Source organism: Puma concolor, chromosome B1 (genome assembly GCF_028749965.1).
Source record: "Puma concolor isolate L17-30 chromosome B1, mPumCon1.1.hap2, whole genome shotgun sequence".
In the NCBI taxonomy this organism is placed as follows: domain Eukaryota; kingdom Metazoa; phylum Chordata; class Mammalia; order Carnivora; family Felidae; genus Puma; species Puma concolor.
In genome coordinates, this window is record NC_141670.1 from 186,042,471 (window position 1) to 186,058,533 (window position 16,063).

The 16,063-nt window shown below is 39.7% G+C and overlaps 1 protein-coding gene across 5 annotated transcripts in view; it reads right to left on the bottom strand.

Annotated features, from left to right (window-relative positions):
- TBC1D19 (TBC1 domain family member 19) overlaps positions 1-16,063 on the bottom strand; it is a 145,951-nt gene that overhangs the window by 24,258 nt on the left and 105,630 nt on the right. For all 5 annotated transcript variants that reach the window (XM_025921323.2, XM_025921322.2, XM_086705276.1 and 2 more), the window contains 2 exons: positions 8,193-8,277; positions 5,282-5,326 (listed from right to left, as the gene is read on the bottom strand). In XM_025921323.2, coding sequence (XP_025777108.1) covers positions 5,282-5,326; positions 8,193-8,277 — 130 coding nt within the window. The remainder of the gene's footprint in view (positions 1-5,281; positions 5,327-8,192; positions 8,278-16,063) is intronic.

Consider the following 16,063-nt stretch of genomic DNA (forward strand, 5'->3'; position numbering starts at 1 on the left):
AGGCAGCTATGAAGATGTTCCTGCACCCATGTTCCTGGTGCAGCCTGCCGGCAATAGGGATCGTGAATCAAAAAATTGTGGTTGTGTGTTTTGACCTGTCTAGTAACTATCTGATAGATTGGGCTGAAATGGCCTGCCCGCTTACTGAAAGCATTTAGATGCAAATATACTAGCTAAAGCTTCCTGGGGCAGCAAAGGATAACAGATGAGGCAAGCAGCAGACAGACTGACAAGCCTGGAAATGAAGAGGCTGTGGAAGGTTATATATGGAGATATAAAGGCTTTGAAAAACTCCTCTGTATTCAGGGGAATCTAGAAAAGATCAGAGAAGTACTTCAGCTTTCACCTCTGCCTCACTTCTGGGCTCTGGGCAAGCAGGAAGTGAAGGCTAGGGTAGAACTCTAAATGGCCTGGCGAGGGCCGGCTGGGTGCCTCAGTCGGTGAAGCGTCTGATTCTTGGTTTTGGTTCAGATCATGATCTCATGGTTCATGAGTTCAAGCCCTACATTGAGCTCTGTGCTGACAGAGCGGAGTCTGCTTGGGATTCTCTCTCTTTCTCCCTCTGTCTCTGCCCCTCCCCCTGCGCTCTCTAGAGTCTCTCTCTCTCCAAATAAATAAATTAAAAAAAAAAAATTAAATGGCCTGGCTAAGCCTCCACGGAGTACCTCAACATACAGCCAACCTGCAAAGACTGGGATAGATTTTTTTTTTCTTTTGGTTTCTGATGTTTAAGGAAACCTCTGTCAAATTACCAGTTGGCCACTAGGCTAATGGAACAGAGACCTCAGTGGGCACTCCATACAAAAAAACAACACAATATTGACAAAGTAGTTTAGAAAAGTCACTAAACAAGCAACAACAACAAATTCTGGGGAGGGGAGACAATTTGATTTCTAGAGTTACCACACTATAATATTCAAGATATCTAGTTATGAACAAAAAATTTACTAGGCATGCAAAGAAATAAGAAAGTATAGCTCAAGGGGACTAAGAGTACACTTACCATGACAAGCACTGAGTAATATATGGAAAGTTGAATCACTATTGTGCCCCTGAAACTAACATGACACTGTATGCTAACTATGCTGGAATTAAAATTAGGGAAAAAAAAAAAAAAAGGTAAGTATAGCCCATTCACATGAAAACAAGAGATTAACAGAAACTATTCCTGAGGAAGCCCAGACACTAGACTTACTAGACAAAACTTTAGATCAACTGTCTCCCTATCTGACCTGGTCCCTAAGTCTCCTGTCTCACCTAGTACCAGGTTATGTTTTGCTCACTGTCACCAGTCACACCGGCCATCTTGTTCTTTCAAACCATCAAGCAGGTTCCCGTCTTAGGCCTTTAAACATGCTATGTATTCCCTCTGGAATGTTCTTCTCCTACTTCATTGCACAGCTCACTCTGCATATTCTGGTCTCTGTTCATATTCTACCTCCTCAGAAGTACTTTTCCTGATCACCTTACCTAAAGGTGACCTTACCTAAAGCCTTACGTTTACTTAAAGGCAAAGCCCTTTACCTAAAGCCATACCCTCCCTATCAATTTCTGTTCCCCTTCATGGTTCACATCACATTCTCTGAAATTATTTTCATTGGTTATTTATTTACTTGCTTGTTGTCTCCCTCACTAGAATGTAAGCTTCTTGACAGTAGGTACTTTTTACTGCAGATCACCCACCCTAGAAGAGGGAGCCAGAGCAGGACTATGTAAGTATTAAATGAATAAATGAAAACAAGTTATATAAGTTGAACGAAAAGTAAAAACAAGAGAAGCTTATATAATTCCTACGAAAACTCTCTTCAGCTCAGAAATTTTGCCTACCAGTTGTTTAGTGAATCTGCTACAGAAAGTCTGTCCACCGACAAGGCCTCAAATGAGGTCAGTGGCGGAGGTGTCCTTAAGATTTTAAAGTAATCCTATTTGGGGCAGCAGTGGAATGGATAACATACAAGTGCTGCTTAGTATTGCCTTGAGGAAAGAATAAAGGGAAAACAGACTGACTAGTCTTTGTCTCCTCTTGTTCTGCAAATTTGGACTCAATGCCCAGAGAAGAGAGCTCTCTCTGATTCTGGCAAGGTTTTAAAATTACCTGAAAGAAAAAATTATTCTGAAGAATGACGTTTATGAGCAGCTATAGGGGTCACCCCATTTAGTATTAAACTATTTTCATTCTGAATGAAAATCTTTCTAGAACCTATTCTACACATCCACTTTTTCAACATATCAGCCCCTTTCTTTTCTACCAAAAGCCACTCTAATGTACACGGTAACATTTTCTGAGGCAATAGGGCATGGTGATGAAGAAGACTGAAGTCAAAGTGCTTCGGATTGAAAGCCTGGCTTTGCCCCTCACCGGCGGAGCAAATGGACACTCTGTGCCTCAGCTTCTTCATCTAGAAATAGGGATAACACTAGTCCCTGCCTCGGCAGGTTACGCCTTGTAAGGACCAAGCGGATTGCCGCACGTAATGCGTTTAGCACACTGCCTGGTACAGAGTCCTGCCTGCAAAACGTTAGGTGCCGCCGCCCTGACTGCCGTCATGGCTATTATTACGGCCATTTGTTTTTTGGTGTCTCAAGTGCCTAATAAAAGTCTTAAATTATTATAGTACATACTATAACTACGTACATACACGTGCACCATAACTCTTTAAAAAGTCACAAGGTTACTGGCTTTTACATAAAATGGTCCCCGGCAGATTTTCTGGAGCGCTCTTATGTGCTGGTTATTATAGTTCTTCTATTTTCCTTTGTGAAGCCTCTGATTGCCGTTCTGCTGTTGTTAGTCATTTTTCCCATCTGTGTCAGCCTCTTTCTATGCTTCCGCTTTTGTAGGGGGGCATAAACACCAGTAAACCAAGCTTGTTAGGCATGTGTGTTAAGTAAAAGCTCTCCTAGGCATGGAGAGAGCAGGAATTTGACTCCGTGGACACCTCTTTTGGCTCTTCAGAGGTATTTTTCCCCTGGTTTCCTGATTCTTGGATAAACATAAAAAGTTATCTGAAATTTAAGTTTCTGAAGAGGCAGAGGTAATAAACATAAGTAAATGCTCAAATTAAAAATCCTCTCTAATTTAGTTCAAATAAAGACTCACTAACCTCCTACTACAGCTAGGTACTGAGGGAATAAAGATACATGGCCTTCCGCCTTAAGAAGTCTGCAATCTAGAGGGGAAGATAAAGCATAAACAAATAATGTCGTGACAATAAAATAGATACCAAAGGCTTTCACACTGGATACTATGGGAGCTAAAAAAAAAAAAAAAAAGGGACCATAACCAAACCCGAGGACTCAGGGAAAGCTTCCTGAAAAGGATCATGCCTGAGCTGAGCCCTGCACGTTGCTTTGAGAGAGTTGGCAGGGGTGCATGTGCACGTGTGAGGTAATCGTTTGGTATTGCTATGATAAAAGACAGTGAGATAGGAAAAGGTGAAATACAAAGCAAGGAGTCAGACTGAATACAGGCCCGGGTCAAAAGAGGTCCTCGTACACCAGGCTAAGAGGCTTGGACATCACTTGGGAAGAGATGGGAAGCCATTAAGAAAACTTTCAGGGGAGAGGTGTCTCGGTGGCTCAGGCAATCGAGCGTCCGACTCTTGATTTCATTTCAGTAAAGATCTCATGGTTGTGAGCTTGGGCTCTGAGCTGGGTGTGGAGCCTGCTTAAGATTCTCGCTCTCCCTTTGCCCCTTCCCCCCTCTCCGTTTCTCAGAAAAGACAACTTGAAGGAAAAAAAGCAATTTTTAGATTTTCCTTTTCGATGTGTAACTCAGGCAGCACTGTGAAAGACAAGGCAAAGCTAGAAAACACTGGAAGAAGAGAGACCGGTTAGGTATCTGTTGCAATTAATAAGCCAGAGATGGAAAAGCCTGGATAAGGGCAAGGCGGCAGTTATGGCGAGGAAGAGAGGGAGAGCGAGGTCCCAGATGCATATTGAAGATAAAACCGGCTGGCCCTGGTGACTTACCACAGGAGAGGGATGCGAGGCTGAGAGGAGTCAGGGTTTAGGCCTTGAATTACTGGTTAGATGAGAGCACAGTGAGTTGTGAGAGAAGTAGCACAGCTTTTTTGTTGTTGGTCTTTATTTTGTTGGTCTTTATTTGTTTTTTTTTATTTTTGTATTTTATTTTATTCTTTTTTGAATAGTGGGTATTGGAACAGAAATGAATGCATTTAAGTTGAGATATGTTAAGCCTGAGTTAATTACTATAGAGGTCAGAACTGTAGATAAAAATTTTAGAGTAATGAACAAATAGAGCTGACAAAGCAGGTACATGGGAACATGTATGAAAAGAAGGGCAGCCGAACAAGGGTGGGGTGGGACACTGGAGAACACTGGTGCTTACAGAGGGGCAGGGGAGGATGGCCCGTGAAAGAACCCGCGAGATCACTCTGACAGGTGCGTGGAGAGAACAGTGCCATGAAAGCCAAGCACGGCTTTCACATGGAGAGATCAACAAAAAAGCTCAACACGCCGGTAACAGCTGCATTTTTTGAGCACTCACTGCATATCAGTCACTGTGACGTTTTAGACATTGTGTCTCAGTTGATCCATGGGCCCTAGAGGATGCGTCTGAAGTTCAGCGAAGCCATGGAACTTACCAAGGTCATAGGGCGAGCTGGCGGGACTGGGATCTGAACCCAGGTCGGCTGGGTTACAAAGCCCATGTTCTTAATTCTGCTGGGGTAACAGAACTTCTTCAGGATGCAACCCAATATTATTGTAATAAGGAATGCTCTAGATTGCTTTTCCAAAAAGCAGATCTTAAAAACTATCCCATAATCTCAGAGGGATATTTAATATCTGATGAGATCATTATACATTTGATCACTTTACACAGTTAAAATAGATTTGGCTGATGTATTTCTTCAAGATCTTTTTACTTCATAAATACCACCCTTGTCAAATTAGAAGAACAATAAAGTGTAACACAAGGCAATACACTCAACCTATTTGAGCTCTGCTGCAGGAAGTCAGAAGGAAGGTCCTGGATGGACCCAGTCAGTGTCCCCCAGAGGAAAATGAAACACCCTGGACCTGAGTCCACTTAGTTTCCTCGCAGACACTACTACCGGTCTGAAGGAAAACCAGGGAGGATGTACAGAATTTAACACAAACCTACCACAAACATAGAAAAGTTAATTAAAAGAGCTATTCCATACAAGGTTTATTTTAGATAATGAATAAGTATCCATCTAAAGATAGTGTCACATTTTGTTATAAAAGCTGTAATTTCCCTATTTCCCACTAGAGGAAGCAATAGCATTACTCTTACCATTTGGTGGATAAAATACTGCATATTCTTCTAGTCCTAGTTTTCCTGTAAGAAAAAAACAAACAAACCATAAAAGGTTTCAATATGATTAAATAAAATAAATCTTTAAAAATTAACTTATTTTGTGGATGTACTAATAATGCAATTTTAAAAGGCACAGTACGATCTCCTTTAACTTCATTTTAGGAAATGGAATTAATTTGAAAATATACCAGCTAATCTTTTGATATTAGCAAATCCTTTCATCAATTAAAGTCAATAATACAAATTTAAGTGTGAGGCAATTGATACAAAATAATTAAAAGAACAAATGCTTTCAAGTGCCTTAAGCGTTTAAGAAGAGAAGCATCTATTTAGGAGCATAGAATTGTTTTGCTAACTATGAATAATTCTAATCTGTTCATTAAAGTAAGTCCTAAGCTTTGCAGCGCCTCATTGGTTTTACATTCTTATGGAATGCGCTGAAAAGTTAAAAAGTAAATGTCTTAAACCATATAGTGGTAATATTTTCTGAATCCTAAAACAGTTCAGGTGGTCCAAGAATGAGGCTAAATATTGGAAAGCAGAATTGTTTCAGAAAATGAAAGTATATTCGCTATAATCAAATGTTTAAAGTAGCTTTAAAAAAATATAGCTTTCCCTTAACTTTTAAGGTTCTGAGGTTCCCCCCCCCCCACCTTCCATTGAATATCTTTAGATAGCCTTTATCTTGACAGTTTTTCTAATGCCTTTCGTTGACTTTTCTATTGAAAAGCCTCATGCATTCTTGCACTTGGCTTTAAGGTAAGGTTTTTAGTTAAAAAATTTTTTTGCTCTTCTTGTTGGGGGTGGTGGCAGAGAGGGGACAAATAAGAAGAATGAGCAGTTTAGGTTAGGGTGGAGACAACAAGCACTGAGCTTGTGAGTAAGGAGAATGGAATAATGAAAGGTAGAAGAGAGAGAGAGAGAGAAAGTGCGAGAAAGAGAGACAGAGAGACAGAGAGAGGGAGATGATAGAGAGTACTAGCTGGGTACTAAATATGGGGCTAGGTGCAAACCCTTGTAAATTCCTAAGTGATAAGAGACTAGGAGAATCTTTTGTTCTATTGGGATGACTCTGGTGGACTCCTGGATGGGGACTGGTCACCAGAAAGACCAAGTCATGATTAGAACCCTGGAATTTTCAGCCCCATCTCCCATTTTCCAGAGAGGGGACAGGAGCTGGAAATGGAGTTAGTAATTGATCGTACCTATGTGAGAAACCTTCCATAAAATCCCAAGTAGTCAGGTGTTCAGAGAGCTTGCAGGTGGGTGAACATATCAATATTGGGAGGCTGACACACCCCAACTCCATGGGGACAGAAGCTCCTATGCTCAGGACCCTCCTAGACCTCGCCGTATGTATGTCTTCATCTGGCTGTTCATCTGTATCCTTTATCACATCCTTTCATAAACTGGTAGATGTACGTTTCCTTGAGTTGTGTGAGCTGCCATAGCAAATTAACTGAACCCAAGAAGCAGGTTGTTGGAACCTCTAATCTATAGCTGGTTGGTCAGAGGCACAGGTGATAAACGGGGTTTTGACTGTCATCAGAAGAGTGTGTGTGTGTGTATGTGTGTGAGGGGTATGGCAGTCTCATGGGACTGAGCCCTCAGTCTGTGGGATCTGAGGCTACCTCTGGGTACACAGTGCAGAACTGAGTTAAATTGTAGGATACCCAGGTAGTGTCGGAGACTTGTTTCTTGTTTTAGGGAAAATTCCCATATATTTGGTGTCGGAAGTGGAGTGTTTTATGTGAGTAGTAAATGGTACACATGGTAGAGAAACACAGTAGGAAAGAACTGGATTTTTCCCTACACAGGAAGGAAAAATAAGTTTTTCTGGTACAGTAAGATATAGCCTAGTTCCTCAAGGACCTATGATTTTGTGGGGGAGGAATGGGAATCCTTCCACATGTAGGGAATATATATAGGCCAGAATAAATATGGTCACGTGGGATAATCAGGGAATCAAAGTGAGCTGGGTTAAGACAAAATTGATAGAGGGCCTTAAAATCTTGGCTGAGTTTAGAAGTGAACCCATTAAATAAGTTCTACAGTCAGCTTTTTAGCAAATGATGTTAAAGAAACAAACAAGCAGACCAAAGGTTTCTATAAACTCAGTTTAGAAGCAGTGGAATTAAGAGAGCCCCCCAGTTTGGGGAGGGGGAGCCTGATCCCAGCCAGGCAATATAGGCTCATCCTAGGGCAGGGGTTACAGCAATCAGGCAGGCAGTCAGACTCAGGAGATATGGGAGAAAGAGTTTATTTCTTTATGGGAACAGAGAATGATCACACACAATAGGGTTATGAGCTTTCAGTGATTGGTGTTCACCACTTAATAAAAAGGAGAAACTGAGAAAGGCTTCCTGCTGAAATTAGTTCAGCTGTCAGGTAATAGCAGGATATTGAAATAGCAATATCTGCTAGGCAGCTAGTGATAAAGAAGGGAAGAAAGCACTAAAATAGAAATTAGCGTGCTAATAGCATATAAATTACATCAAATTTTAAGTGCTGTAGAACATTTTGAGAGAAGGAATAGAGAAGTTAAAAAAAGCAGCAGAAGAAGCAAATTCATGTGATAAACTCGTAGTTAGGGGGGAAAATAAAAGTCAACAGATATGACAAAAACAGCAATAGAGGAGCGAGCAAACACGAAAGATAAAGGAGGTAACTTTAAGTGCTGCTTCTGGGAACCACCCGCCTTTGATTGTGCTGAGTTGTTCACCCGTGATTTGAGTAGGAGTTGAAAGCATGGTTACAACGATCTGAGAGGAATTTCATTAACAATAAAAAAAAATTAACAACACTAATATATGCTATAAAATGTAACAGTCTTGCTATGATTTTGTAAGTCTTAAAAAATACTCCCTTTATGTAACTAAAATTTTACCTCTGATGTATGATTTCGGTGGTGAAGCGCTGTTGTACGCAAAATGACCCAACACAGATGTATCCCGGGAGAAACAAAGTAATACCTAGGTACAACAGGGGAAGAAACAAACAATTAAGCACTGTTTTATAACAGGTAATTAATTCATCGCTATTTCCTTCCTAGGAGGCACTGAGGTAGAATCTTTCCAGTTCAGTATTGTGCCTGGAAATGGGAGGAGTGCCCTCTGTTGGTGCACCTGCACTAAGTGTTACAGGGGATGCCAAATGCGATGGCCAAAGTTCACCCAAAGACTTCTCACTGTGAGCCCCGTAAATCTTGAACAAGCTACTAACTACCAGTTGATTCTCTTATTCTGTTTTCCATCTGGAAAAGAGAAGTAGCTGGGAGACATTTGACACGATGACAAATGTATAGGAGGACCCTAGGTAACTACGTGGCCCACAGGGCAGCCTGGGAAGTGCAGGAAGCTGGAACTAGAGTCTCTGCGGGGATGCAGGAGCAGACAGGTGGGTGTGTCAGGGAAAGCAACTCGTGGGTATCTAGAAGGGACAGCAGCAGCGGAACGAGAGAGAGCTAAAGAGCTAATACAGGTCAGAAGCTGGTTGTCCTGACCAGCAGGTGCGGTGGGGCAAGTCGGCCTGGAGATGAAAATAGGAAGGGCAGAAAGTCAGGATCAACGATGTCCTTAGGAGGGACCGGGTTGCTGAGACCAGCTTGGAACTTGGGGGCAGGAGGTCAATCCTAAGGTGATTAGTGACAGGAAATCTGGGTCCTGGGATCGAAAAGATGCTACTGAGAAAAGAATCGAGAATGACAGGAAAAGGTAGAAGCCCATTTAACAGAACAGGGGCACAAGGTCAGGGTTGGACTAGGAAGCAGGAGCCAATGGAGAAGCTGTGGGTCCAGGACATAAAAAGGGGGCCCAGCTTTAGAAAAAGAATAGATATGGAGATTAAGCATCAGTGAGGACCAATGGCGAAATGTACCAACCATTGCCACTGATTGACTTTTACTGTATTTTAAAAGACTACGCAAGCAATACACGGTTATGGTAAAAATTGTAAATACAGATCATCAAAAAAGGAGAAAAAAAACACCTATAAGCCCATCAGTGTTAATATTCTGATGTATATCTTTCAGACTGCTCTTATACATATATACATACATACATACATACATTTTTCAAACAATAGTTAGGCATACTGTTCTACAATCTATTTTCTCTCAGTATTATAATAAATATTCCCAGTCCACATTTTTTTAATGTTGCAGAATATGCCACTATATGAATAAACATAGTTTACCTAGCCTGTCTTTTACTGTTGAACATTTAATTACTTCCACTTTTCCCCGACTATAAACAGTGCTGAAGTAAACTTCCCTATAGCTAAATATTTATGTACACCTTTACTTAAATTCCTAAAACTGAACTAGCTGTCTGGTCAAAGCAATGGGCATTTTAAATCTAAAACTTTTAAATAGGGGCGCCTGGGTGGCGCAGTCGGTTGAGCGTCCGACTTCAGCCAGGTCACGATCTCGCGGTCCGTGAGTTCGAGCCCCGCGTCGGGCTCTGGGCTGATGGCTCAGAGCCTGGAGCCTGTTTCCGATTCTGTGTCTCCCTCTCTCTCTGCCCCTCGCCCGTTCATGCTCTGTCTCTCTCTGTCCCAAAAATAAATAAATGTTGAAAAAAAAAATTTTAAAACTTTTGATACACATTGTCAAACTGCCCTCTAGATAGAGTTTGTCATGTTTTTGTTTTCAATAATACAGCAATAAGACAGTGTACTTTTTCTCTTATTCTCATCAAAACAGGTTATCAGCATCTTGTAAGTACAAACAGCATTTTGCTTTAATTACTAATATGGTTGAACATTTTCCCGTTTGCATTTATTTTGTTATTTTCCAGCTCATCATCTTAGTCCATTTTAAAATAGATGTTTTTAAAATTATTGATTTGTTTACATTTCTTGTATATTAACAATTCTGACCTTTGGTCTAATTACATGTTTCAAATGGCTTTGCTCAAACAATTTATTTTGACACAGACATGTTCTTTTTGTTTGTTTGTTTGTTTGTTTGTTTGTTTTTGAGAGAGACAGAGTGTGAGTGGGGGAGGAGCAGAGAGAGAGGGAGAAACAGGATCGGAAGCAGGATCTAGGCTCTGAGCTGTCAGCACAGAGCCTGATGTAGGACTCGAACCCACGAACCATGAGATCATGACCTGAGCCAAAGTCAGACGCTTAACTAACTGAGCCACCCAGGCGCCCCCTGACACAGAGATGTTCTTAATTTTTATGTGCTCAAATCTCCCAAAACTTTAATGCTTAGAAAGTTCCTCCCCACGTTTAAAATATTCTCCGTATATTCACCTAGATTATGCAAGTCTTTAGGGTTTTTCATCAAATATTTCTGGTTGTTCCCCTTTGGGTATATGTCAGCCTGTCTTTTCCAGCCCGTGTGGGGTTAGGTGTGGCCATGTGATTTGCTCTTCAGTCAATGAAATACATACGTGTCATTTGAAAATTTCTGAATGAAAGCTTCAAGAATTGGAGCAGTAACCACATTCCTTTTCCCTCTGCATGGCAACCGCCAGTGTTCTAGACAGTGGCTACTCTATCAGCCTAGGTTCTGGAGTGAGGATGACACAGACCTAGGTCCCATCCTATCAGAGGGACATGACCACGGGCAAGAAATCTCAACCTGTGTTGAGATTTTTTACTTGTATGTTATCACAGTATAACCCAGCGCATCCTGACTCAAACAGGAAATTCTGTCTAGCATTTTTTTAGTGGCTTAAAACAATAAAAATTTATTCTCTCACAGTTCTACTGGGCCAGAAATCCAAAATCAAGGTAGAGGCAGGGCCATACTCCTTCCAGAGCTTCTGGGGGAGATTCCTCCCTGCCTCTTCCAGCTTCTGGTGTCTCCAAGTGTTCCTTGGCTTGAAACTGTACAGCTCTAATCTCAGCCTCCAAATTCACATATCTTTTCTTCTTCTCTCTCCTCTAGGTCTCTCTCTCTCTCTCTCTCTCTCTCTCTCTCTCTCTCTCTCTCTCTCTGTCTCCCTCTCGTTGAAGTATAGTTGATGTACAATGTTGTATTAGTTTCGGAATAGTGATTCCACAATTCTATACATTGAGCAGTGCAACCCTTGCTAAGTAGAGTTACCTCCTAACACTATACAAAGTTATTATTTTCTTAACTATATTCCCTATGTTGTAATTTTCATTCTTATGACTTATCTATTTTATAACTTGAAGCTTATGCCTCTTATTCACCTATTTTGCCTATCCCCTCACCCGTCTCTAGTCTGGCAACCACCAGTTTTTTCTCTGTATTTATAAATCTGTTTTTTGGATTGTTCATTTGTTTTGTTTTCTCAGACTCCACATATAAGTGAAATCACATGGCATTTGTCTTTCTCTGTCTGACTTGTTTCACTTGGTATAATACGTTCTAGATTCATTCATGTTGCTGCAAATGGCAAGAGAGATGAATGGATAAAGAAGTTGTGGTATAGAAATACAATGGATTACTACTCAGCCATAAAAAAGAATGAAATCTTGCCACTTGCCTAGCATTTTTGATAAATTCATTTTGTGGTAAATGCATTAACCCATTTGGAACTCTGAAACTGAACCACTCGAGTTGAAATTCTATTCCACTACTTACTAGATGTGTGACATTGGGCAAGTTACCAGACTTCTTGGTGTTTCAATATCCTCACGTGTAATATGCAGACCCTAAGAATACCTACATCAGAGGCTATTGTGGGATTAATTAATATACATAAAGTGTGTAGAAAAGTGCCTAGCAAATGGTGAATATTATTAAAATGTTAGCTGCAATTACTATTACCACTACTATTATTTTAATTTTATTCTATACTCTGTATTTTCCCCACTGCATATTTAATTTGGGGCTTGTTTTTATTTTAGTTTTTAAAGTTTATTTATTTATGTTTGAGAGAGACAGAGAGAGAGAGAGAAACAGAGAGAGAGACAGACAGAGCACACGAGTAGGGGAGTGGCAGAGAGACAGGAGAGAGAGAGAATCCCAAGCAGATTCCGCACTGCCAGCGCAGAGCCCAATGTGGGGCCTGAACTCACGAACTGCAAGACCATGATCCGAGCTGAAACCAAGAGTTGGAAGCTTAACCGAATGAGCCACCCAGGCACCCCTGGGATTTGTTTTTATTTATATGGCTCACGACTGTCGTGTTTCTTCAACTTTAAATTTTGTTTATCCACATTTCTGGAAAATTCTCAACCATTATCTTTTTGAATGATGCCTCTGCCCCATTCTCTATTCACTTCTACTTGACTCCTATGACACGTAGGACTGAGCTACACTTACTCAACCTGCCATATCTCTTAATTACTTTTATTATGTGCCGCATTCTGAATGACTTCTACAGATGTTATCTTTTAAAAATCAGTTCACTAATTCTTTCCTTCTGTTTCTACAATGTACCAGGCACTGTTCCAGGTGCTTAGTGCTTGGAAAGATGGAGTTACTATCAACTGAAATAGGGAAAGTTGAGTGGAACAATTTTGGGAGTGAGATCAGGGTTCAGTTTTCAACATACCAAATTCGAGATATCTCCAAAAATCTAAGTGGAGGTATTGAATAGGCAGTTGGAGATTGGGAGAGAAGTTTGGACTGAAGATGTAAATTTAGAAGGTATCAACATATACATGATAATGAAAATCACAAGAGAGTTGAACTTGGTGAAATCAGCAAGTGAGTGAGTATAACTAGAAAAAGACCAAGAACTGAGACCTGAGGCACTTTAACATTAAGATATGAAGGAGAAGGGAAGGAACGAGTCTTAGAGATTGAGGAAAACCAAGAGAGGTAGATTTCCCATGATGCTAATAAAGGGGCGTTAGGACCTCTCATTAGCATGGGTCCCTTTGGGTGCTGGGAATTGCTGGGAGGTATAGCATGCTCTAAATAAGGAGGGCAAATCAGGCTGTGATCAGAAAATGTTTCTATGTATGCATTTCTAATAAACTGCCTAATATGATCTCAGAAAAATGGGCCCTGAACTTCTTACTGTTCTAATAATTTGTCATGATTTTCCCCTTGTTCTAAAGAACTATGTGTGTTCTTACCTAATTATGATTTATTTGTAACATTATATTCTCTATCTTTAAAAGGTTTCCCAAATTATATAAGCTTCAGGTTCCCTAAATGCTAGATTTGCGTCTGGTGACCAGTAAAGTAAGAGAAGAACCAGAAAGAGTGTGGTGTCTTAAAAGCCAAGTGAAGACAGGGCACAACTGGGTCACATGCTGTTAAGAGATCAGTTAAGAGGAGGACTGACCACCGGTCATTGGATTTAATTATTGGGAACCTTCCCAACAGCAGTGTCAGCTCCAAAGGTAGAACATATCTGTTTTGTTTTTTTTAAATATATATTTTAAATCAATTAATTTTGAAAGAGAGAGAGAAAGAGCATGAGTAGGGGAGAGGCAGAGAGAGAGAGGGAGACAGAGAATTCCAACCAGTCTCCGCACTGGCAGCACAGAGTCTGACTGGAGGCTCGAACTCACGAACCGGAAGGTCATGACCTGAGCCGAAACCAAGAGTCGGATGCTTAACCGACTGAGCCACCCAGCGCCGCTGTTTTTTGTGTTTTTTTTAAAGTTAACAATGAATTTCAGACATCCTTTCATACCAGTACATATGAACACATTGCTACTTTATATAGAGCTGCTTCATTTTAAGAGCTACCTTGCATTTCATTATAAGTATAAACCATAATTTATTGAATGGGTTAGTCCCTTATAAAAGAACATTTGAATAATTTTCAATTTTATGCTATTTCATGCAGTGCCAAAATAATTTGCCTTTTACTGTGTCATTTCATACACATATGAGTATCTCTGTAGGGCAAATACATAGAAATATAATAAATAGAATAGAATTTACAAGAGTAAATAATTTTAATATTTTATTTGATAAATATGCATTTAATTGAATTATTTTATTAGTTCTAATAGCTTTCAGTTAATTCCTTTGAATTTTTACACATCTATACTTGATAATAATTTTATATTCTTTCTGACATCTGTAACTCCAATTTATATGAAAACGTGACAGACCAAATGTTTTGACCTTTGGGATGCAACAAAGTCAGTCCTAAGGAAGTATGTTGCAATTCAGGCCTATCTGAAGAAGCAAGAAAGGTCCCAAATATACAACCTAACCTTACACCTCAAGGAGGTAGAAAGGAAACAGAAAATAAAGCCTAAACCCAACAGAAGAAGGGAAATAATAAAGATTAGAGCAGAAATAAACAATAGAAACAAACAAACACAAAAACCCCAGTAGAACAGATCAATGAAACTAAGAGCTGGTTTTTTGAAAGAATTAACAAAATTGATAAACCCTTAGCCCGATTTGTCAAAGAGAGGACCCAAATAGATAAAACCAATGAAAGAGGAGAGATCACAGCCAATAAAGACCACAAAAATACAAACACTTAAAGAGAATACTATGAAAAATTATATGCCAACAAACTGGGCAATCGGGAAGAAATGGACAAATTCCTAGAAACTCACAAACTACCAAAACTGAAATAGGGACAAATAAAAAATTTGAACAGATCCATAACCAGCAAAGAAATTGAATCAGTAATCAAAAATCTCCCAACAAACAAGAGTCCTGGGCCAGATGGCTTCCCAGGGAAATTCTACCAGACATTTAAAGAAGAGCTTAATACATAGTCTTCTCAAACTGTTCCAGAAAAAATAGAAATGGAAGGAAAACTTCCAAACTCATTCTATGAAGTCAACATTACCTTGATTCCAAACTAGACAAAGACCCCACTAAAAAGGAGAATTACTGGCCAATATTCCTGATGAACATGGATGCAAATATTATCAACAAGATACTAGCAAATTGAATTCAACAGTAACTAAAAGAATTATTCACCGTGATCAATTGGGATTTATTCCTGGGCTGCAGGGCCAGTTCAATATTGGCAAATTAATCAACATGATTTATCACATTAATAAAACAAAGAATAAGAACCATATGATCCTGTCAATAGAGGCAGAGAAAGCATTTGAAAAACAGATGATCCATTCTTGATAAAAACCCTCAACAAAGTAGGGATAGATGGAGCATACCTCAACATTATAAAGGCCATTTATGAAAGACCCATAGCTAATATCATTCTCAATGGGGAAAAACTGAGACCCTTACCCCTATGGTCAGAAACAAGACAAGGATGTCCACGCTCACCATTACTATTTAACATAGTACTGGAAATCTTAGCCTCAGCAATCAGAGAACAAAAAGAAATAAAAGGCATCCAAATCAGCAAGGAAGAAGTTAAACTTTCACTATTTGCAGATAACATGATACTCTAGAAACCTGAAAGAAAGTCCACACACACACAAAAAAAACACGCTAGAACTAATGCATGAGTTTAGCAAAGTTGCAGGATATAAAACCAATGTGCAGAAATCTGTTGCATTTCTATATAGCAATAAGAAAATCAAGGAATCTATCCCATTTGCAATTGCACCAAAAACAGATACACAGGGGAAAAACCAACTAGAAAAGTAAAAGATCTGTACTCTGAAAACTATCAAAACTTATAAAAGAAATTGAAGAGGAAACAAAGAAATGGAAAAGTGTTCCATGTTCATGGATTGGAAGAACATCGTTAAAATGTCTATTCTACCCAAAACAATCTACACATTTAATGCCATCCCTAGCAAAATGCCACCAGCATTTTTTGCAGAGCTAGAACAGACAATCCTAAAATTTGTATAGAACCACAAAAGACCCCAAATAGCCAAAACAATCCTGAAAAAGAAAAGCAAAACTGGAAGCATCACAATTCTGGATTT